At 70.8% G+C, this 22,002-nt stretch overlaps 2 protein-coding genes across 2 annotated transcripts in view; both read left to right on the forward strand.

Moving 5' to 3' along the window:
• LOC142053757 (5-oxoprolinase-like) overlaps positions 1-871 on the forward strand; it is an 11,760-nt gene extending 10,889 nt beyond the window's left edge. The window contains 1 exon segment of the mRNA XM_075085819.1: positions 681-871. Coding sequence (XP_074941920.1) covers positions 681-871 — 191 coding nt within the window.
• Positions 7-22,002, forward strand: part of PLEC (plectin) — a 31,468-nt gene continuing 9,472 nt past the window's right edge. The window contains 32 exon segments of the mRNA XM_075086011.1: positions 7-41; positions 423-458; positions 2,047-2,121; positions 2,231-2,288; positions 2,291-2,308; positions 2,311-2,324; positions 2,549-2,715; positions 4,401-4,516; positions 4,600-4,706; positions 4,783-4,902; positions 5,624-5,719; positions 6,083-6,210; positions 7,070-7,163; positions 7,240-7,394; positions 7,511-7,817; positions 8,248-8,325; positions 9,279-9,440; positions 10,641-10,745; positions 11,163-11,258; positions 11,346-11,471; positions 13,473-13,625; positions 13,706-13,860; positions 13,958-14,084; positions 14,194-14,377; positions 14,476-14,633; positions 14,901-15,079; positions 15,305-15,443; positions 15,524-15,880; positions 15,991-16,074; positions 16,225-16,329; positions 16,572-16,670; positions 18,227-21,607. Of these exon segments, the coding sequence (XP_074942112.1) occupies positions 2,065-2,121; positions 2,231-2,288; positions 2,291-2,308; positions 2,311-2,324; positions 2,549-2,715; positions 4,401-4,516; positions 4,600-4,706; positions 4,783-4,902; positions 5,624-5,719; positions 6,083-6,210; positions 7,070-7,163; positions 7,240-7,394; positions 7,511-7,817; positions 8,248-8,325; positions 9,279-9,440; positions 10,641-10,745; positions 11,163-11,258; positions 11,346-11,471; positions 13,473-13,625; positions 13,706-13,860; positions 13,958-14,084; positions 14,194-14,377; positions 14,476-14,633; positions 14,901-15,079; positions 15,305-15,443; positions 15,524-15,880; positions 15,991-16,074; positions 16,225-16,329; positions 16,572-16,670; positions 18,227-21,607 (7,125 nt within the window). The 5' untranslated portion in view covers positions 7-41; positions 423-458; positions 2,047-2,064.

Raw genomic sequence — 22,002 nt, forward strand, 5'->3', positions numbered from 1 at the left:
ACCTCATCTCGCTGCTGGAGGTGCTCTCTGGGGACACGCTGGTAGGTGCCGCGCCGCCCCCGCTGCCGTACCGCTGCCGCCCCGCTCCCCGGCGCCGGCTCCGCGTGCCGGCACCCCCGGCTGCCGGCCGCCCCATCCTCCGCTTCCCGCATCTGCCTCCCACCCTTCTCCCGCTTGGCCTCTCTCCCGGCTTCGGTCCCATCACGGCGAGCTGCCCGGCACCGCGCCGGAGCGCCCCGAGCCCCGCCGGCGCGGCGCCCCCCTCCGTCCGCAGCCCCACCGCGGCCTCTAACGCCCGGACGTCTCTTTGCTTTGGTGACCTCTCTGCTTCTCCGCGCTGGGCTCCTGTCGGCGGCTCTGCCCTGACCGTCCCCCTCCGGCCTTTGCCTCCTTCCTCTCTTTGCACTGCTCTGGCCGGGCAGCCGAGGGAGCGCGACGTGATCAGGAACTTGCGGTTGGTGAGTGGTTCTGCGTTTGCTCTCCGCATGGCCCCGTGTGGCAAGCGCCCGCCGCGGCAACCGGGAGACGCTCCGCCACCGGCGTGGCTGCGCGTCCCGTCCCGGTGCAGAGGAGAGGCGGCGCCGCGTGCTGTGCCGGGGGGAGGCGCGTCGGCACCCCGGGGTGCTCCGGCAGCGGGGGCCGAGGCCGAGCGCCGGCTAGGGCGGGTTTCCCTGGGCCAGGCCTTGCCTGCAGCGGCGAGATAGGGCGCGGCGTCGCCGGGAGCGGCGCCATGGGGCCGGGACTCCATGGGGCCGGAGCCGGGCTGCGGCTCCTGGCACCGCAGCAAGACGTTGCCACCCGGCGCCCCGGCTCCTCGGGGCTGCTGGAGGTCCCAGGGCGCCTGGTGGGGGGTTTGCACGGTGGCCGGTGACCCCCTGGCTCTTCTGCCAGGGCCAGACCCCTGCCCCGAGCAGCTGCGTTTCCCTCACGCTCCGCAGCTGGGGTGCTGGAGACCCTGGCCCCTCGCTGAGCAGCACGTGGGGGGCTCGGGCTCGCTGGCCTTTCTGACAGCCGAGGCCCGGCGCAGCCGCTGCCGGTGGAGCGTGAGGCCTCGCTGTGGTGCCGGCGGGTACAGGGGGTCTGTCCAGGCAGGAGCTGCCCAGGGGACCCCTGCGGGGGGCCCGCAGGGGTGGGGGGGTCACCCAGCACGGCGGTGCCTGGACTCTGCCGTGGTGCAAGACCAGGGAGCCGCGTGCTGCCTCCGGCACGGCCCCGCTGCGGCACCCACGTGGACAGGACGGGTGCGAGGAGCTGGCGAGGGCAGATGAGCGGCGCTGCCGGGGTGCCACGGGCAGGGGCAGGGCAGGGCTGCGCCCGTGCCGTGGGGCGGGCGTGGCCGAGGGGTCCGCGGGTGCGGGCTCTGGCGCGCTCCCCGTTGCTCGGCGTGGCAGCGCTTCCTGCCCACAGCCCCGCAGGACGGGCAGGGGGTTTCCTGGCGGGTCCGTGCCTGACACCGCGGCACGGCGGCACCGTGGCCGGGACCGGCTCGGCGGCGCTGCTCCGGCAGCGGCTGCGATACCCGCACGTGGCGGTGGCTGGGGCACAAGCCCCTGGTCCCAGCACAGCTCCCCGCGGCGACGGGGTGCCTGGCGCTGCGCTCCTCCTGCCTGTCCTGCCTGCACAGGCAGCCGCCGCGTTTCGGGCAGGGTCTGGGGCGGCGTGGGGACGTGCCGAGCGCCATGGGGAGCGGGGGTGCCACGCGGGGCTGCAGCGGACACTCCTCTCGCACCGCGCCTGACGCTTGGCTTCCCTTGGCACGGTGCCGGTGGCCCCGGCGCTGCATGGGCGGCACGGCCCTGCCGGGGCCGGTTCGGGCTGGGCTGGTCCCGGCCGGCGGCTTTGCGGGGAGAGAAGAGGGAGCCGTACGCTCCCGGCGGGGGCAAAGTGCGGAGGGCATGCGGCATCGGCATGTGTGGCGCCGGGAGGGGCCGGGCTGATGCACGGGGCGGGGGGGGGGGCCGCGGCGCTCGGTGCCGAGCAGCTGTCGCGTGCGCGGCCGTGCCGGGTGGGGACCGCGGCTGCTCATCGCCCCTCGCTCTCCCACAGCCCCGGGAGAAGGGCAGGATGCGCTTCCACAAGCTGCAGAACGTGCAGATCGCCCTCAACTACCTGAAGCATCGCAGGTGAGGGGGGGATCACGGGCTGCTGGGCTGGTGGGACCCCCCCAGGGACCCCCAGGGCTGGGCGGTGGTCCCCGCCCTCCCTGCAGCCACCGCGTGCTTCGGCCTCGCAGGTGAAGCTGGTCAACATCCGCAACGATGACATTGCCGATGGCAACCCCAAGCTGACGCTGGGCTCATCTGGACCATCATCTCCACTTCCAGGTGAGCCAGAGCCCCCGGGGCCGTGCCGCGGCCTGGGGTGGGGTGCGGCAGTGGTGGGGCTGGCGGCGATGCAGCGCTGGGGGCTCCTTGGTCCCTGCGTTGGGCAGGAGCCGTGGCGGGTCCGGGGGCGCCGCCAGCAGAGGCTGCGGTGAAGGCGGCAGCTGCCGCGGAGCGAGCGCGCCCTGTGCGTGGCGGGCGCCGGCGTAACCTCCCTGTCCCGGCAGATCTCAGACATCCAGGTGACGGGGCAGTCGGAGGACATGACGGCCAAGGAGAAGCTGCTGCTCTGGTCCCAGCGGATGGTGGAGGACTACCAGGGCCTGCGCTGCGACAACTTCACCACCAGCTGGCGGGACGGGCGCCTCTTCAACGCCATCATCCACCGGCACAAGTAGGTGGAGCGGAGCCGCGCCAGCTCCTCACCGCCGCGTGCCGGGGCAGCGCGCCGGGCTGGCCGGGCAGGCAGTGCCGCAGCCGCCGGCAGCCACAGAGTCCCTGGCAGGGACCCGGCGCCCCCAGCCCGTCCCCGCGGTGCCGAGCATCCCTTGGCACAACTGTCCCCTGGCTTGGGCTCCTGGGGGAGCAGGGGCTCCCGGCCCCCATGGTGGGGAGAGCATCCCCCGCGGCGGCGGAGGACTTGGCTCCGGTGCTGGCAGGACTTGGTTGGCAGTGCAGGGTGATGCCGGGAGGCCGGGCCGAGCCGCGCGTGGGGCAGGGCACGTGCTCGCCGGGACGAGCCGCCGGCGGGGCCAGCCGCGCCGATCCGCTTCGGGGCGATGCAGGCACGTGCTCCCAACGAGTCCCGGCCCATCGGCTGGCAGCGCCGTGGCGGCACAGGGCGCCGCGCGCCTCAGCCTCCTTCCCACGCTCCCGCCTGACCCAGCGACCCACCGCTGCGTGGGCAGGTGGGCGCTGATCCCCCGGGCGGCGGGCGCCGTGCCCTCCGCGGCGTGCCGGGGGCGCGGGCAGGCAGGCCCCGCCGCGCGCCTTTGGGGAGCACAAGTACGTGCAGGCGCGCCGCGCCCGGGCAGGGTGGGGGGAGGCAGCCGCGCCGTGCCACGCCGTGCCGCACTCTGCACCGAGCTGCCGCCGCGGCAGGAGCTCGCCGAACCGCTGCACCGAGCTCGGTCCCGCCATGGAGCGCGGCGGGCGGCATCAGGCCCGGAAGCAGCCGCGGCGCCGCGGCGTGGGGAGCTCGGCGCGGGGTCTGCCGGGGGCAGAGGACGGGGTGGTGATGGTTTGCGAAGACGTCCCCGAGTGCCCGGCGGCCCCCGGCATCAGCGGCTCCTTCTACTCCATCCAGCACAGCCTGCGTCTCAGGGAGCTGTAGGCACCGGGGCTGGCCGGGGCTGGGACCCCCCTGGGCTGGGGGGCTGGGGCTGCTGCCTGCCCTGTGCCAGGGCTGGGGTGTCTGCTGGTCCCCGGGTACATGGGGCACTGCCTGCTCCGGGGTCTGAATGGGGTCTGCACGGGGGCACTGACTGCTGTGGGGTCTGGACGGGGGCACTGCCTGCTGTGGGGTCTGCATGGGGTCTGCACGAGGGCACTGCCTGCTGTGGGGTCTGGACGGGGGCACTCCCTGCTGTGGGGTCTGCACAGGGGTCTGCACGGGGGCACTGACTGCTGTGGGGTCTGCACGGGGGCACTGCCTGCTGTGGGGTCTGCACAGGGTCTGCACGGGCTCTGCACGGGGGCACTGCCTGCTGTGGGGTCTGCACGGGGTCTGCATAGGGTCTGCACGGGGGCACTGCCTGCTATGGGGTCTGCACGGGGGCACTGCCTGCTGTGGGGTCTGCACGGGGTCTGCACGGGGGCACTGCCTGCTGTGGGGTCTGCTCAGGGCTGTCGGGGTGTCCCTGGCTCCCACTGCCCGTGGGCTGGGTATGGGGGTCTCGGCAGCGGTGCAGGCAGGGCAGGCAGCCTCGGGGGAGGCTGGACCCACTGTCCTGGGGTTTGTCCAAACAACCGGCGCCCACACCTGCTGGAAACCTTCGCCGTGGGGTGGGGGGAGAGCGGCCGCCAGCAGGGACCCCCTGCCCCGGCGGGACCCCGCTAACCCGTCCCTGCTGCCCGCAGGCCCATGCTGATCGACATGAACCGGGTCTACCGGCAGAGCAACCTGGAGAACCTGGACCAGGCCTTCACCGTGGCTGAGCGCGACCTGGGGGTGACGCGCCTGCTGGACCCCGAAGGTATGGGCGGGGGGAGGCAGCTGCGAGGGGACGGAGCCCCTGCCCCTCCACGACCCCCGCCCGACCGCCCTCCCTCTTCGCAGACGTGGACGTGCCGCAGCCGGACGAGAAGTCCATCATCACCTACGTCTCCTCGCTGTACGACGCCATGCCCCGCGTGCCCGAGGTGCAGGACGGCGTCAAGGCCAACGTGAGTCTGGGGGCCGCCGGGGCGTGGGTCTCCCCCCGCGGCGGGCACCCGGCCCCACGTGCCTCCCTCCGCCCAGGAGCTGCAGCTGCGCTGGCAGGAGTACTACGAGGTGGTGACGCTGCTGCTGCAGTGGATCCGCCAGCACACCGTCCTCTTCGAGGAGCGCCGCTTCCCCGCCAGCTACGAGGAGATCGAGGTGAGGGAGCCGGGACGGTGCCGCGGCGCTGGCAGGGGATGAAAGGCCCCGGTGAGCTGCGCCGGTGCCCTGGGGAGGTGCTTGGCGGTGGCTCAGCTGGCCGGCGTCCCGGCCGCGGGCTGCCTCATGCCGCGGCAAGTCCTTGCGGTGCCGGCGCCCCGTGCCAGCACGCACCCAGCCCCGCCGCGCCGCAAGCTCGTGCCGGCGTCAGGGCTCCGCGAGGAACGGGGAGACTTGGCCGTGGCTGCGGCGCTGCCAGGCCCTGAGCCGTGCAGCCTGGCCCCGGGGGGCTGTGGGGCACGGGGGGCTCGGGGCCGGGGCCGGCGGGAGGGGCTGGGGAGCAGGCGGCCGTGCCGCAGCAGAGCCGGGGCATCCCAGGCAGGGAGGGCTCCTCTGACTCACTCTTTCCAGGCTCCGCGTGAGTCACCGGTGGCAAACACCAGCTCCCTGCCCAGCCCCTTCCTTCCCGCCAGCTCCACACGCATGGAAATTGGGGGAGGGGGGATTGCCTGAGCTGCCCCCTCCCGCTCCCAGCCCCTGTACGGCCGTCCCCGGCTGCACCCCATGGCCCCGGCGCAGGCAGCGGTGGGGTGGGCAGCGGGGTCTGCGGGCAGCGGGGTCTGCATGCAGTGGGATCCCAGCCCCCAGCCCATGCCCGCAGCTGGGGGTGGCAGCGACTGGGGGTCCGCGCTGCCCACCTTAGCCGCCCCCTGCTTGGCAGATCCTTTGGCGCCAGTTCCTCAAGTTCAAGGAGACGGAGCTCCCGGCCAAGGAGGCCGACAAGAACCGCTCCAAGGCCATATTCCAGTCCCTGGAGGTGAGCGGCACCCACCGCTGGCCGTGCCAGGGGGATGGGGGTCCCGGGGGGCCGGGGTCCTGGGGAGCTGCGGGCCCTGGGAGGGCTGTGAACCTGAGGGGCCAGGGGTCCCGGAGCTCTGGGGGTCCAATGGGGCTGGGGGTCCCATGGGTCCAGGGTCGCATGGCACTGGGGGTTCCCGGGGTGAGGGGGTCCCTCAGTGTGCCCCACCGGGGCAGAGGCTGTCCCATCCTGCTCCCATCTCACGGCTCCCACGAGGCTTCGCCTCCGGTGCGGAGCAGCTGGGACATGACGCCGTCAGCGGGGGCTGCCCCCCCCGCCGACTGCCTGGGGGTCGCGGGGCTGACGAGTCGGGGGGCGCAGGGCGCTGTGCAGTCCGGGCAGCTGAAGGTGCCCCCCGGGTACCACCCGCTGGACGTGGAGAAGGAATGGGGCAAGCTGCACGTGGCCGTCCTGGAGCGGGAGAAGCTGCTACGGGCCGAGTTCGAGAGGCGAGTGCCGCGGGCCGGGGGCTCGGCGGGGGCGGTGGGGGCTGTAGCTCGGTGCGCGGCGCGGGGGCGGCTGGAGCTGGGCTGGCACCCGCTTCCCCCTCCACGGAGCCAAGGGCTGGGCTGGGCTGAGCTGGGGTGTCCCGGCCCCCCCGTCCCGCGGGCGATGGAACCGCACTGTGCATGAGTCATTGTCCTGCTCCGGGAAGGCAGCGCAGCCGCCGGCACCGCCGCGCTGGTGGCCGTGCCGCGGGCTGGGCTCGGCCGTGCCGCCGGCTTCGTGCCCCGTCCCACGGCGGGGGCTCATCCCGCAGCAGGGGAGACCGGGCCTCGCCGGGGCGGGCAGCGCAGGCAGGAGAGGGCAGCGGGCCTGGCAGCGCAGGCAGGAGAGGGCAGCGGTGGGCAGGCGGGCAGGCGGGCAGGCAGCCAGGGCAGGGTGGGGCTGGAGCCTGCGGGCGGGAGGGGGAGCGGGACGGGGATGGAGGGCAGGACGGGGAGCGGGATGGGGCTCCTCGCCTGGGCGGGGATAGGATCCGGGTTTGCAGGGGCGGGATCAGAGCTGGGCTGGCGCAGAGCCCCTGCTGGCTGTGCCAGGACGGATCTGTGCTGTGTGGGGCGGGATCGGGGCTGTGCAGGGACAGGATCGGTGCTGTGTGGGGCGGGAGCTGGGCTGTGCATGGACAGGATAGGTGCCGTGCAGGGGCAGAATCGCGGCTGCGCATGGATGGGATCGCTGCCATGCATGGATGGGATCGCTGCCGTGCACGGGTGGGATCGCTGCCCTGTGGGGCAGGAGCTGTGCCACGCGCGGCCGGGATCGGTGCCCGTGTGCCGACCCCAGCCCCGCCATCTCCCCGCACAGGCTGGAGCGGCTGCAGCGCATCGTCAGCAAGCTGCAGATGGAGTCGGGGCTCTGCGAGGAGCAGCTCAACCAGGCTGACACCCTGCTCCAGTCGGTGAGCGGCGGCTTCGGCTGCGGGGGGGGCCGGGTGGGGGGCCCTGACCGTGCCCCTGACCGTGTGCCGTCCCCAGGACATCCGGCTGCTGAACGCGGGGAAGCCGCCCCAGAAGGCGGCCGAGATCGAGCGGGACCTGGACAAGGCGGACGCCATGATCCGGGTGCTCTTCAACGACGTGCAGACCCTCAAGGACGGCCGGCACCCGCAAGGGGAGCAGATGTACCGCAGGTGCGTCCCACGCACCGAGCCCCGCGCCGGGCACCCGGGCGCTCGCGTGGCTGCTCCGGAGCAGCCCGTGGCCGGCGCCCCCGGTGCCCCCCGTGCCGACGCGCCGCCTGCTGCAGGGTCTACCGCCTGCACGAGCGCCTGGTGGCCATCCGCACCGAGTACAACCTGCGGCTGAAGTCGGGCGCACCGGCGGCGGCGGTGGCAGTGCCGCTGGGGCAGCGGCCGCGGCAGGAGCTGGACGAGGCGACGCTGCGGTACCTGCAGGACCTGCTGGCCTGGGTGGAGGAGAACCAGCGGCGGGTTGCGGCGGCCGAGTGGGGCATGGATCTGCCCACCGTGGAGTCCCTCCTGGGCAGCCACCGCGGCCTCCACCACTCCATCGAGGAGTTCCGTGCCAAGATCGAGCGGGCGCGGGCTGACGAGGTGAGCCGCCCACCGCGGGGTCCCGCCAGGGCTGCAGCTGCCCCTGCTCCTGGGGACCCCCAGGAGCCATGGCTGGGCTCAGGCTGGTGAGGGGCTCTGGGGAGGGCAGCCCATCCCAGCTTCCCCCAGCCCCAGCTCTGCCCCTGACAGCTGCCCGCTCTGGAACCCCTCCATGCCCGGGGATGCCCTGGACAGCCGGGGTGGGACAAGGTGCCCCCCTGCTGCCCTTCCTGCCCCCTGCCCCACCATCATCCCCCTCATGCTCTGGGCGGGGGGATCGGAATGGGCGCTGTCCCGCGGCCCTGCCCCGGCACTCCCCGGTGTTAGGGTCCCCACCTTCGGGAGGAGGGGGTGCTCTGGGGAGGCGGGGGTGCTGCTGACCCCAGGGGTGGGTCGGCATGTCCCTGTGCTCACGGCACATCTCCCCCAGGCACAGCTCTCCCCCGGGCCCCGCAGCGCCTACCGGGAGTGCCTGGGCAAGTTGGACCTGCAGTACGGCAAGCTGCTGGTGAGGCTGCGGTGGGGGGCGCAGGGCGTGACATGGGGGGAGACCTGCAGGGGGGGCGTGTGACGTGGGGCAGATGTGCAGGGAGGGTGTGGGAGGGAGACTTGCGGGGGGGAGGATGCAGGACCTGGGGGAGATGTTCGGGGAAGAGGATGCAGGGGGATGTGCTGGGAGGGGGATGCAGGGGGGATGTGCTGGGAGGGGGATGCAGGGGGGATGTGCGGGGAGGGGGATGCAGGGGGGATGTGCGGGGAGGGGGATACAGGGGGGATGTGCGGGGAAGAGGATGCAGGGGGATGTGGGGGAGGAGGATGCAGGGGGGATGTGCGGGGAGGAGGATGCAGGGGGGATGTGTGGGGAGGGGGATGCAGGGGGGATGTGCGGGGAGGAGGATGCAGGGGGGATGTGCGGGGAGGAGGATGCAGGGGGGATGTGGGGTAGGAGGATGCAGGGGGATGTGCGGGGAGGAGGATGCAGCGGGATGTGTGGGGAGGAGGATGCAGGGGGGATGTGTGGGGAGGAGGATGCAGGGGGGATGTGCGGGGAGGGGGATGCAGGGGGGATGTGCGGGGAGGAGGATGCAGGGGGGATGTGCGAGGAGGGGGATGCAGGGGGGATGTGCGGGGAGGGGGATGCAGGGGGGATGTGCGGGGAGGAGGATGCAGGGGGGATGTGCGGGGAGGAGGATGCAGGGGGGATGTGCGGGGAGGAGGATGCAGGGGGGATGTGCGGGGAGGGGGATGCAGGGGAGATGTGCGGGGAGGGGGATGCAGGGGGGATGTGCGGGGAGGAGGATGCAGGGGGGATGTGTGGGGAGGAGGATGCAGGGGGGATGTGGGGGAGGAGGATGCAGGGGGGATGTGTGGGGAGGAGGATGTGGGACATGTGGGGAGGAGCGTGTGGGACATGTGGGGAGGAGCGTGTGGACATGGCCCATGGCCGCACCCCGTCCCCAGAACTCCTCCAAGTCCCGGCTGCGGCACCTGGAGAGCCTGCACGGCTTCGTCAGCGCTGCCACCAAGGAGCTGATGTGGCTGAGCGAGAAGGAGGAGGAGGAGGTGAACTTCGACTGGAGCGACCACAACCCCAACATGACGGCCAAGAAGGAGAACTACTCGGTACGGAGAGAGCCCGGGATGTGCCGTCCTGCACCGTCCCCTGCATGTGGCTGTCCTGACACGCTGCCCGTCCCTCCCGTCCCTGCATGTGGCTGTCCTCACACGCTGCCCGTCCCTCTGGCCTGGCGCTGACAGGTGTTTGGAGGTGCCCCCTGCACCCTGTGGCAGAGGATGCTCCTCGGCCACGCTGGCCCTGCCGTGCCGCGCCGCCCCGGCCCCGCTGTGCCGTGCTGCTTGCCGAGGCTCCGGCCCTGCTCTTACCTCCTCCTCGTGCCAGCTCTGCTCGTTCTCTCTTCGCTGTCTGATCTGGGGCTGGAGCCGCGCTTCCCCTCTCGCTATCGCTCTGCATTGACCGAAACCACATCTGTGCTCTGCACCTGAGCACTCCCAGCCCCCTAACCCTGCCTCTGCCGCATCTTCTGCTGCGCTTGCACACCTATTGATGGTCACGCGTCCCCGATCCGGACCGGGGGGTGCCACAAACCTCTCACCCCCCTCCTGCCCTACAGGCTCTGAGCACCCCCTGCCCCGTCCCTCAGACCCCCAGGCTTCGTGTCCCCCTCCTGAGCACTCCCAGCCCCCATATCCCCTCCTTGAGCACCCCCAGACCCCGTATCCCCATCCCTGGTCACCCTCAGCCCCCATATTCCCTCCCTGAGTACCCCCAGCACCCATGTCCCCTTCCTGTGCACCCTCAGCCCCCATATCCCCCTCCCTGATCACTCCCAGCCCCCATATCCCCTCCCTGGTCACCCTCAGCCCCCATATCCCCTCCCTGTGCACCCCCAGCCCTCATATCCCATCCCTGAGCACGCCTAGCACCCATATCTCCTCCCTGAGCACCCCCAGCACCCATGTCCCCATCCCTCAGCACCCCCAGCCCCATATCCCATCCCTGAGCACCCCCAGCACCCATGTCCCCCTCCCTGAGCACCCCCAGCCCTGTTCCTCAGCCCCCACAGCCCTGTCCCCCAGTGCCCCCACCCCTGTGCCCCTCCCATACCCGCAACCCCAGCCCGCTCCCATGGTGGGTGCGGGACCCCCTGTCGAGCATCCCCCTCCGGCCTGTCCCCAGTGGCGGCTGCTGGGCGCGGGGGCAGGAGGGTCCCTCAGCCCCGGGCGCACGCGGCCGTGCACGGGGACATGCGTGCTGGCCGGGCGGGGGGCCGGGCGCTCACCCCCCGCCCGGGGCTGTGCCAGGGGCTGATGCGGGAGCTGGAGCTGCGGGAGCGCAGAATCAAAGAGCTGCAGAGCACGGGCGATCGGCTGCTGCGGGACGAGCACCCGGGCAGGCAGACCCTGGAGGTGAGGGGGGCGGGGGGCCGGGGGCGCAGGGGACACGGCGGGTTGCTGCGGTGGGGCACGGTGCATGGGGTCATTGGCACTGGGGTCACTGGTGTGGGGTGCGGTGCATGGAGCAGTGGACACTGGGGGTCATTGGTGTGGGGCGGTGGGCACTGGGGTCACTGGTGTTGGGGGGTGGGCACTGGGGGTCACTGGTGTGGGCTGCAGTGTGTGGGGTGGTGGGCAGGGCACGGGGTGGTGGTGGCAGTGCGGGGCGGGGGGTGGTGGCGGTGCTGGCGGTGGTGGCACTGGTGCAGGGGGTGGTGGTGGCAGTGCGGGGCGGGGGGTGGTGGCGGTGCTGGTGCGGGAGGTTGGTTGGTGGCAGTCCCGGTGCCGGTGGCAGCGCGGGCAGGGCAGGGTGACGTGTCCCCCTTTCAGGCCTTCCAGGCGGCGCTGCAGACCCAGTGGAGCTGGATGCTCCAGCTGTGCTGCTGCATCGAAGCCCACCTGAAGGAGAACAGCGCCTACTTCCAGGTAGGGTGGGGTGGGAGGGGGTGCCCCCACCCACAGACCCCCGGCCTGCCCGGCACCCGCCCCCGCTGACCCCCCCCACCCCCCCAGTTCTTTGCCGACGTGAAGGAGGCTGAGGAGTTCCTGAGGAAGACGCAGGAGAACATGAAGAGGAAATACTCGTGCGATCGCAGCATCACCGTCACGCGCCTGGAGGACCTGCTGCAGGACTGCATGGTGAGTGACCCCCCCCGCAGCCCCGGGGGTGACCCCCCAACGCAGGAGCCCCCCCGCAGCCCCGGGGGTGACCCCCAGCACACAGAATCATGGAATCATTAAGGTTGGAAAAGTCCTCTGGGATCATCAAGTCCAACCCCCAACCCAACACCCCCAGGCCTCCTAAACCATGTCCCCAAGTCCCACGGCTACACGGTTTTTGAACCCCCCCAGGGACGGTGACTCCCCCACCTCTCGGGGCAGCCTGTGCCAGGGCCTGACCGCTCTGGCAGGGAAGGCATTTCCCTCACACCCAACCTAAACATCCCCTGACGCAGCTTGGGGCCGTTTCCCCTTGTCCTGTCCCTGGTGACTTGGGAGCAGAGACCAACCCCGCCTCACTACAGAATCCCAGAGTCCCAGGCTGGTGGGGTCTGGGAGGACCCCTGGAGCTCACCCCGTCCCACCCCCTGCTGGAGCAGGCACCCCCAGAGCAGGGGCACAGGGCCGCGTCCAGGCGGGGGGGTGAATGTCTCCAGGGAAGGGACCCCACAGCCTCTCTGGGCAGCCTGTGCCCCTGCTCTGGCACCCGCACAGGGAAGGGTTTTTTCCTCATGTTCAGGTGGAACTTCCCGTGTTCCAGCTTGTGCCCGTGGCCCCTTGGCCTGGCGTTGGGCACCACTGAAAAGAGCCCAGCCCCATCCCCCTGACACCCACCCTTCAGATATTTATAGGCACTGATGAGATCCCCCCTCAGCCTTCTCTTCTCCAGGCTGAACAGACCCAGGTCTCTCAGCCTTTCCTCACCAGGGAGATGCTCCAGCCCCTGATCCCCTTGGCAGCTCTGCGCTGGCCTTGCCCCAGCAGTTCCCTGCCCTTCTTGCACTGGGGGGCCCAGAACTGGCCGCAGCCCCGCAGATGTGGCCTCAGTGGGGCAGAGCAGAGGGGGAGGAGAACATCCCTCGCCCTGCTGCCCACACGCCTTTCCATGCCCCCCAGGGCACCGCTGGCCCCCTTGGCCCCAAGGGCCCGGTGCTGGCTCAGGGTCACCTCGCTGCCCCCCAGCACTGCCAGGGCCTCTCAGCAGAGCCGCTCTCCAGCAGGTCCCCCCCAGCCTGTGCTGGTGTGGGGGGTTGTTCCTCCCCAGGGGCAGGACCCTGCGCTGGCTCAGGCTGAATTCCCTGAGGCTCCCCTGGGCCCAGCTCTCCAGCCTGCCCAGCTCTTGCTGGATGGCGAGACCTCTGCCTCCTCTCAGGCAGCTGCAGAGAGCGAGAAGGGCTCCCCTCAGCCTCCTCTTCTCCAGGCTAAAATCCCCCAGCTCCCCCAGCCGCCCCCCAGCACACTTGTGCTCCAGACCCTGCCCCAGCCCCGCTGCCCTTCCCTGGACACGCTCCAGCCCCTCCAGGGCCTTCTTGTCCCGAGGGGCCCAAACCTGAGCCCGGCATTCGAGGTGGGGCCTCCCCAGGGCCGAGCACAGGGGCCCCATCCATGCCCGGCCCCTGCTGGCCACACCAGGGCTGACACGAGCCCAGGGGCTGGTGGCCTCCTTGGCCACCTGGGCACTGCTGGCTCATGCCCAGCCGGCTGTCAGCCAGCCCCCCCAGGGCCTTCTCCGCCGGGCACTTCCCAGCCCCTCTGCCCCAGGCCTGGAGTGTTGACATGACTTGCCCTGTACATGCACCCTGCTGCAGCACCCTGGGGTGAGCCCCCACCCCGCTGCAGCGACCTCCCCCCAGCATGCAGCCCCCGCTGTGGGAGTGAACCCTTCCGCACTCTCCTCCAAGGACCCCCCAATGACCCCCCTCCCCACTGCAGACCCTCCTGTCGTTACTTTCTGTAGTGACCCACCTCTCTGCACCCCAGGGCCCCCATGGGAGTGGGTGAGCCTCCCAGGGAGCCTCCCACCCTGCCGTCCACTCCCTGGACCCCTGCCCCACTGCAGGGCTCCCCCCTACAGCAGGGCACAGCGGGGGGTGCCCCCCCAGCCGCCCCCGGCCCCCCCTGACCCCGCTGTGCCCACAGGAGCAGAAGGACCAGCTGGCAGAGTACGGGGGGCAGCTGGCGGGGCTGGCCCGCCGCGCCAAGGCCATCGTCCAGCTGAAGCCCCGCAGCCCCGGCGCCCCCCTCCAGGGTCGCCCATCCATCCAGGCTGTCTGCGACTACAAGCAAATGGAGGTGTGTGAGGGAGCGGGGGGCAGTGCGGGGGGATGCGTGGGGACCCCTCACCCCAGACTCACGCCGCCCTGGCCCCGCAGATCACGGTGCACAAGAACGACGAGTGCGCCCTGCTCAGCAACGCCCAGCCCTACAAGTGGAAGGTGCTGAGCGCTGCCGGCAGCGAAGCCATCGTCCCCTCCGTCTGCTTCGTCGTGCCGCCCCCCAACAAGGAGGCACTGGACGCCGTGCACAGGTGAGCGCCGTGCCGCACCGGCGGCTCCATCCCCGGCTTTGCCATGGGGGTCCGCACCGCTCTCCTCCCTCGCCCTGCTCACGCCGTCCCTCCGCAGGCTGGAGGCCGCCCACCAGCAGCTCCTCGTGCTCTGGCACCAGCTGCACCTGGACATGCGGAGCCTCCTGTCCTGGCAGTACCTCATCCGCGACATCCAGCAGATCCAGTCCTGGTCCCACCTGACGGTGAGTCCCCGCCCCATGGTGCGGGCACAGGGCAGCGCCCAGCCCGGCGGGGTCCCCGGGGGTCCCGCTGCAGCGGTGGGGTCTGACGGCGCCCTGTGCCCCCCCGCAGTTCCGCACAATGCAGGTGGAGGAGTGCCGGCAGGTCCTGCGCAGCCTGGAGACCCACTACCAGGAGTTCCTGCGCGACAGCCAGGACTCGCAGAGCTTCCAGCCCGACGACCGGCTGCACGTGGAGCGCGAGTACAACACCTGCACCCAGAAGTACGAGCTGCTGCTGCGCAGCCAGGAGAAAGGTGAGCCTCCTGCCCCCCCGCGCGCCCTGGGGCGTCCCCGCCATCCGGCGGGGCGGATGGAGTGCGAAGGCGCTAACCCGTCCCCCGCGTCCCCACAGGAGAGCAGGACGAGTCGCTGTGCAAGAATTACATCTCCCAGCTGAAGGACATCCGCCTGCAGCTGGAGAGCTGCGAGACCCGCACCATCCACAAGATCCGCCTGCCCCTCGACAAGGACCCGATCAAGGAGTGTGCCCAGCGCATCACCGACCAGCAGGTACACGCCACAGGGGTGTAACGCGCCCGGGGTGGCGCTGGGATCTGTCCACCCACGCTGGTGGGCTGCAGACCCCTTCCCCTTCTCTGCTCTGCTCCGTCCCCTCACGGCTCGGGGGTGGCCGGGGGCCCTGCAGGCCAGGTCCGGGCTGGCAGGAGCCGGCATTGGGCGCAGTGTTAACGGGGGATCAGCGACGGGCAGGGCTTGGCGCCAGGCTGCAGCTGGCGGGCGCCAGGCAGGGAGTGAGGGACCCTCCTCTTCCTGCAGCAAATCCACCTGGAGCTGGAGGGCATCAAGAAGAACCTGGAAAAGGTCAGCGAGAAGACCGAGAAGGTGCTGGCCCAGCCAGAGCAGGCCAGCTCAGCCCCCGTCTTGCGCTCTGAGCTGGAGATCACCCTGCAGAAGATGGACCAGGTGTACAGCCTGTCCAGCATCTACCTGGAGAAGTGAGTGCCCAGCCCTGCGCCGCTCCTTCGTCATCCCGGGCTGGGGAAGACCGCTGCGTCAGCTGGGACGAGCCTGGTCCGGCCGGGGTGGGGGCGTGATGAGGTCTGGCGGGAGCTGGCTGTGCCGGCGTGTCCCTCCCTTCCCGTCGGCTGCGTGCCGACGGATGCCGCTGCCCGCTTGGGCTCTGGCCCCGGCTGACCCCGCCTCCTCTCGTCTCTCCACAGGCTGAAGACCATCAACCTGGTGATCCGCAGCACTCAGGGGGCCGAGGAGCTGGTCAAGAAGTACGAGGACCAGCTGAAGGACGTGCAGACCGTGCCGGCTGACCTCAAGGAGCTGGAGGCCAGCAAGGCCGAGCTGAAGGTAACGGCTGGGGCAGCACCGTGCCGGGTGGGAGCCGGGGGGGGCCGGGGCCGGGGCTGAGCCTGCTCTGTGTGCCGCAGCGGCTGCGCGCGCAGGCGGAGGGGCACCAGCCCTTCTTCAGCACGCTGGAGACCGACCTGAGCAAGGCCAAGGACGTCAACGAGCGGATGGTCAGGAGCCACAGCGAGCGCGATGTGGACCTGGACCGCTACCGGGAGAGGGTCCAGCAGCTGCTGGAGCGCTGGCAGGCCGTCCTGACGCAGACGGACCTGCGCCAGCGCGAGCTGGACCAGCTGGGCCGCCAGCTGCGCTACTACCGCGAGAGCTGCGATGGGCTGCTCCAGTGGATCCAGGATGCGAAGCAGCGGCAGGAGAAGATCCAGGCGGTGCCCATCACCGACAGCAAGACCGTGCGGGAGCAGCTGCTGCAGGAGAAGGTAGTCCCGTAGCGGGGTGAATGGTGCCGGCCTGGCCGGCGCTCTCGGCTGTCCCTGGCTGCGGTGGGGCGGCCACAGGGCACCGGAGCTCACCCCGGCTCCTTCCCCAGAAACTGCTGGAGGAGTGCGACCGCAACAAGGAGAAGGTGGAGGAGTGCCAGCGCTACGCCAAGCAGTACATCGATGCCATCAAGGTGCGCCCGTGGGCCGTGCCTGCCCACTCCGGGGGTGCCGGGGCAGGCGTGAGGCTGCGGAGGGGCAGCCTGGTGCCAGGTGCCCCCGAAGGGTCTGGGGGGCTTGTCGGGGATGGTGGCCGGCGTGCTGAGGACCCCTCTTCCTGGCAGGATTACGAGCTGCAGCTGGTGAGCTTCAAGGCACAGGTGGAGCCGATGGCCTCTCCGGCCAAGAAGCCCAAAGTGCAGTCTGCATCCGACAGCATCATCCAGGAGGTGAGGGGGACCCTTCCGTGCGCAGCCCTGGGGTGCCCTGCGGGTCCCTGCGCGTGGCTGAGCCCGGGCAGCTCCTTCCCCAGGAGCAGGGGTCTGCAGCCCGTTGCCAGAGGGGTGGGCACAGGGGGGCCGGCGTGCAGGCTCGCCTCTGCTCGGCCCCACCACCGGCGGGGTGCTGGGCAGCAGGGCAGGGGGTTCCACGGGCACGCTCCCCTCCTGCTGACCCTTGCCGTCTGCCGCAGTACGTGGACTTGCGGACGCGGTACAGCGAGCTGACCACGCTCACGAGCCAGTACATCAAGTTCATCACGGAGACACTGCGGCGGCTGGAGGAGGAGGAGGTAGGGGAGCGGCGTGCGGGCACATGGGGTGGCATGACTCCGGCTGCATTCTCTCTCCGGCATAACAACGGGGAACGTGGTTCATGATGACTGCCGGCCCCCCATCACTAACGCTGGCCCACGGCCTCTAACCCCACTCTGATCCGGGCTCCCGGGACCGAAGCTGCTGGCTCTGGGTGCAGCGGGTCTCCGAGCTGAGAGAGCCGGCCGGGGCGGCACACAGAGCCGGCTCCAGGCGCCGCCGGGCTCTGGCGTGACTGGTGGTAGGAGGCACTTCCCAGATACACGTAGCGCAGTCAGCATCTGCCTTCCGCATGAACGCTGTGCTCGGGCGCCGCGGGACTGGAGCCCTCGGGTGTTCTGTCTTGGTAACCTTTCTAACTCTTGGTTTCTGCCCTTGGAAGTCGAGACGCTTTGCCCAGTGCTTTGTCTTGGGGGATGTTTGTGTTGGTGGGGATCTAATGGAGGGTAAAAAACCAGGATGACTCTGGCACCCCTGCACCAGGTACTCACTCTGCGCATGTCCCTCTCCCCATGGCACCCCTCCGCCTCACCCCATGGCCGCCAGCAGCCTGCGCGCCCCTCCTGCCCGCCGCACCCCTGCCCTCCGGGGAGCCGCTTGCCCCCACACTCTTCACCCTCCTCTGCCTCTGCTCCCGGGCCCTCGCTGCACCTCTCGGGGTGGCGCGAGGGGACCCACGCCGCAGCGCGGGGGTCCGGCTCCCCCGCATGCGAGCTGCCTGTGCCTGCGCCCCGCACGGAGCGTGCGCCTGCCTTGCTCACCGTGCATGCGGCACGAGGGCTCTGCGGTGCGGCCCCGAGCGACGCGCGAGCTGTGCCGGCCCTTTGGCTGGCCGGGCTGCCTGGAGCGGGCCAGCGGCGGGGGGAATTCGGACCAGCTGGGGCAGCACGGGCTGTAGCTTGGGTTGCTCCCTGCATCGTCGAGGCTTTCCCGGCAGGGAAAGCTCCGCTGGCACCACCCTCGCCACCCGCTCGCCTCTGACCTGCTCACGCTGGTGCTGCGGCTGGGTCTCTCGTTTCCCCGAGGTGACGGCTCTCTGCACCGGCCCCTCTCTCACGGGGAGCCCTGGCGGGCACGGGAGGAGGCTCCCTGCTGCGGGGGGCCGGGGCAGGGCTCTCCCCGGAGGGCGGTGGGCACGGTGGTGGTGTGCAAGCTGCTCGCATCCGTCTGCATTGCCTCGGGCTTTGCTCGCGCTCCATCCCTTCTCTGTGGTCCGTGGGCCATCCCGCTTGTCGCACTGCTGTCTCGGTCCTGTCGCCTGTCCGCCCGCGCTGTGCCTAGTGAGACACGGTAGTCGTGTGTGCCCTGTCTGCCATACGTCTTCTGGAAGCTGGCGTCATCCGCCTCCAGCTCGTGGGGAGGCCCAGGGACCCGAAGTCATTCCATGCGCATCCTCCACCCCTCCGCCCCGGACTGTCCTGTCTCTCGGTGGTGCGTGGTTGTGGCTGGCATTGACGCCCTGGCTCGGTCGCATCCCTTGTGATTTCTCTCTCTCTCCCCTCTCTGTTTTCTCTGCACCCTCTTTCCCCTCCAGAAAGCCGCCGAGAAGCTGAAGGAGGAGGAGAGGAAGCGGCTGGCGGAGGTGGAGGCCCAGCTGGAGAAGCAGCGGCAGCTGGCCGAGGCCCACGCCAAAGCCAAGGCGCAGGCAGAGGCGGAGGCGCGGGAGCTGCAGCTCCGCATGCAGGAGGAGGTCACCCGGCGGGAGGTGGTGGCCGTGGACGCCGAGAAGCAGAAGCAGAACATCCAGCAGGAGCTCATGCAGCTGCGGCAGAACTCCGACCACCAGATCAAGTCCAAGGTCAAGCTGATCGAGGAGGCCGAGTACAACCGCAAGAAGGTGGAGGAGGAGATCCGCCTCATCCGCCTCCAGCTGGAGAGCACTGAGAAGCAGCGGGTGGGTGCCGAGACGGAGCTGCAGGAGCTGCGGGCACGCGCCGAGGATGCCGAGCGGCAGAAGAGGCAGGCGCAGGAAGAGGCCGAGCGCCTGCGCCGGCAGGTGAAGGAGGAGAGCCAGAAGAAGCGGGAGGCGGAGGAGGAGCTGAAGCGCAAGGTGCAGGCCGAGCGGGATGCGGCGCGGGAGAAGCAGAAGGCGCTGGCGGACCTGGAGAAGCTGCGGCTGCAGGCAGAGGAGGCCGAGCGGCGGATGCGGCAGGCGGAGGCTGAGAAGGAGCGGCAGATCCAGGTGGCCCAGGAGGTGGCCCAGCGGAGCGCCGAGGCCGAGCTGCAGAGCAAGCGGCTCTCCTTTGCCGAGAAGACGGCGCAGCTGGAGCTGTCGCTGCAGCAGGAGCACATCACGGTGGCCCACCTGCAGGAGGAGGCCGAGCGGCTGAAGAAGCAGCAGCTGGAGGCCGAGCAGTTGCGGGAGGAGGCCGAGAAGGAGCTGGAGCGCTGGCGGCAGAAGGCCAATGAGGCGCTGCGGCTGCGGCTGCAGGCGGAGGAGGTGGCCCACAAGAAGGCGCTGGCGCAGGAGGAGGCGGAGAAGCAGAAGGAGGACGCGGAGCGGGAGGCCCGCAAGCGCGCGAAGGCGGAGGAGTCGGCCCTGCGGCAGAAGGAGCTGGCAGAGGAGGAGCTGGAGAAGCAGCGGGAGCTGGCGGAGGGCACGGCCCAGCAGAAGCTGGCGGCGGAGCAGGAGCTGATCCGGCTGAAGGCGGAGATGGAGAACAGGGAGCAGCAGCGCCTGCTCCTGGAGGAGGAGCTCTTCCGGCTGAAGAAGGAGGTGAGCGAGGCCATCCAGAAGAGGAAAGAGGTGGAGGATGAGCTGGCCAAGCTGCGGGCCGAGATGGAGATCGTGCTGGAGAGCAAGGCCAAGACGGAGGAGGAGTCGCGCTCCACCAGCGAGAAGTCCAAGCAGCGGCTGGAGGCCGAGGCCAGCAAGCTGCGAGAGCTGGCCGAGGAGGCTGCGCGGCTGCGGGCCCTCTCCGAGGAGGCCAAGAGGCAGCGGCAGCTGGCGGAGGAGGAAGCTGGCCGGCAGCGGGCTGAGGCCGAGCGCATCCTGAAGGAGAAGCTGGCGGCCATCAATGAGGCCTCGCGGCTGAAGGCAGAGGCAGAGATCGCCCTGAAGGAGAAGGAGGCGGAGAACGAGCGGCTGCGGCGGCTGGCGGAGGACGAAGCCTACCAGCGCAAGCTGCTGGAGGAGCAGGCCGCCCAGCACAAGCAGGACATCGAGGAGAAGATTGCCCTGCTGAAGCGCTCCTCGGAGAGTGAGCTGGAGCGGCAGAAGGGGCTGGTGGAGGACACGCTGCGGCAGCGGCGCCAGGTGGAGGAGGAGATCCGCACCCTCAAGGCCAGCTTCGAGAAGGCCTCGGCGGGCAAGACTGACCTGGAGCGGGAGCTGAGCCGCATCCGCGGGGAGGCGGAGGAGGTGCAGCGCAGCCGGGAGCAGGCAGAGCGGGAGGCCGAGCGGCAGCGGGCGCTGGCGCTGGAGGAGGAGGGCCGCCGGCGGGAGGCGGAGGAGAAGGTGCAGGCCATCCTGGCTGCCGAGGAGGAGGCTGGGCGGCAGCGGCGGCTGGCTCTGGAGGAGGTGGAGCGGCTGAAGGCCATGGTGGAGGAGGCCAGGCGGCAGAAGGAGCTGGCGGAGAAGGAGTCGGAGCGGCAGATCCAGCTGGCGCGGGAGGCGGCGCAGAAGCGGATCGCGGCGGAGGAGAAGGCCCACCTGGCCGCCGTGCAGCAGAAGGAGCAGGAGCTGCTGCAGACGCGGCAGCAGGAGCAGAGCCTCCTGGACCGGCTGCGGGAGGAGGCCGAGCGGGCCCGGCGGGCGGCGGAGGAGGCCGAGTTCGCCCGCAGCAAGGCCGAGCAGGACGCCAGCCTCTCCCGGCAGCGGGTGGAGGAGGCCGAGCGGCTGAAGCAGCGGGCGGAGGAGGAGGCGCAGGCCAAGGCGCAGGCGCAGGCGGACGCGGAGAAGCTGCGGAAGGAGGCCGAGCTGGAGGCGGCGAAGCGGGCGCAGGCAGAGCAGGCGGCCCTGCGGCAGAAGCAGCTGGCGGACGCCGAGATGGAGAAGCACAAGAAGTTCGCCGAGCAGACGCTGCGGCAGAAGGCGCAGGTGGAGCAGGAGCTGACCAAGGTGAAGCTGCAGCTGGATGAGACCGACCACCAGAAGAGCATTCTGGACGAGGAGCTGCAGCGGCTGAAGGAGGAGGTGACTGACGCCGTCCGGCAGAAGGCCCAGGTGGAGGAGGAGCTCTTCAAGGTCCGGGTGCAGATGGAGGAGCTGGCGAAGCTGAAGAGCCGGATTGAGGAGGAGAACAAGGCACTGATCCTCAAGGACAAGGACAACACGCAGAAGTTCCTGGCGGAGGAGGCCGAGAAGATGAAGCAGGTGGCGGAGGAGGTCGCCCGGCTCAGTGTGGAGGCCCAGGAGGCCGCCCGCATGCGGAAGCTGGCCGAGGACGACCTGGCGCAGCAGCGGGCACTGGCGGAGAAGATGCTCAAGGAGAAGATGCAGGCAGTGCAGGAGGCCACGCGGCTGAAGGCCGAGGCGGAGATGCTGCAGAAGCAGAAGGACTTGGCGCAGGAGCACGCCAAGCGGCTGCAGGAGGACAAGGAGCAGATGCAGCAGCGCCTGGCCGAGGAGACTGAGGGTTTCCAGAAAACCCTAGAGGCTGAGCGCCGGCGGCAGCTGGAGATCACGGCCGAGGCCGAGCGCCTCAAGCTGCATGTGGCGGAGATGAGCATGGCCCAGGCCAAGGCTGAGGAGGAAGCCAAGCGGTTCAAGAAGCAGGCAGAGGAGATCAGTGAGAGGCTGCACGAGACCGAGATGGCCACGCAGGAGAAGATGACACTGGTGCACACTCTGGAGATCCAACGGCACCAGAGCGACCAGGATGCAGAGAAGCTGCGGCAGGCCATCGCCGACCTGGAGCAGGAGAAGGAGAAGCTGAAGCAGGAGGCGGCGTTGCTGCAGCAGAAGGCGGAGGAGGTACTGGGCTCCGGGTCCCCCTTAGCGGTGGTGGTATGCAGGGAGTCCCTCCCTCTCCCCAGCCGCCCCGTGCCATGTCCCGGGACAGCAGGCGCGCGGGCAGCTGGCCAGGCTCTGGGAGCCATGCTGGCCGGTCCCCGAGGGCTGTCGCTGCAGCACGGGCGCGCAGCCTCCGTCCCCGGAGCTGCAGCCCGCAGCCAGCAGGCGTGGGCATGGAGCCGGCTGCTGGCACCCCTCCAGGAGGCGGAGGCGTCACTGATCCTCCCGCCCCAGGGTGCCTCTTGCCAGGGGTCATGACGAGCAGCTGCTTGTGGCGCAGGACCCCCACGTGCGGGTCGAGGGCGTGCGTAGAGCCAGCGTCAGGTGCAGCGAGGCAAACCCAGCAGGGAGATGTG

The sequence above is a fragment of the Phalacrocorax aristotelis genome, chromosome 2 (assembly GCF_949628215.1).
Source record: "Phalacrocorax aristotelis chromosome 2, bGulAri2.1, whole genome shotgun sequence".
NCBI lineage: Eukaryota > Metazoa > Chordata > Aves > Suliformes > Phalacrocoracidae > Phalacrocorax > Phalacrocorax aristotelis.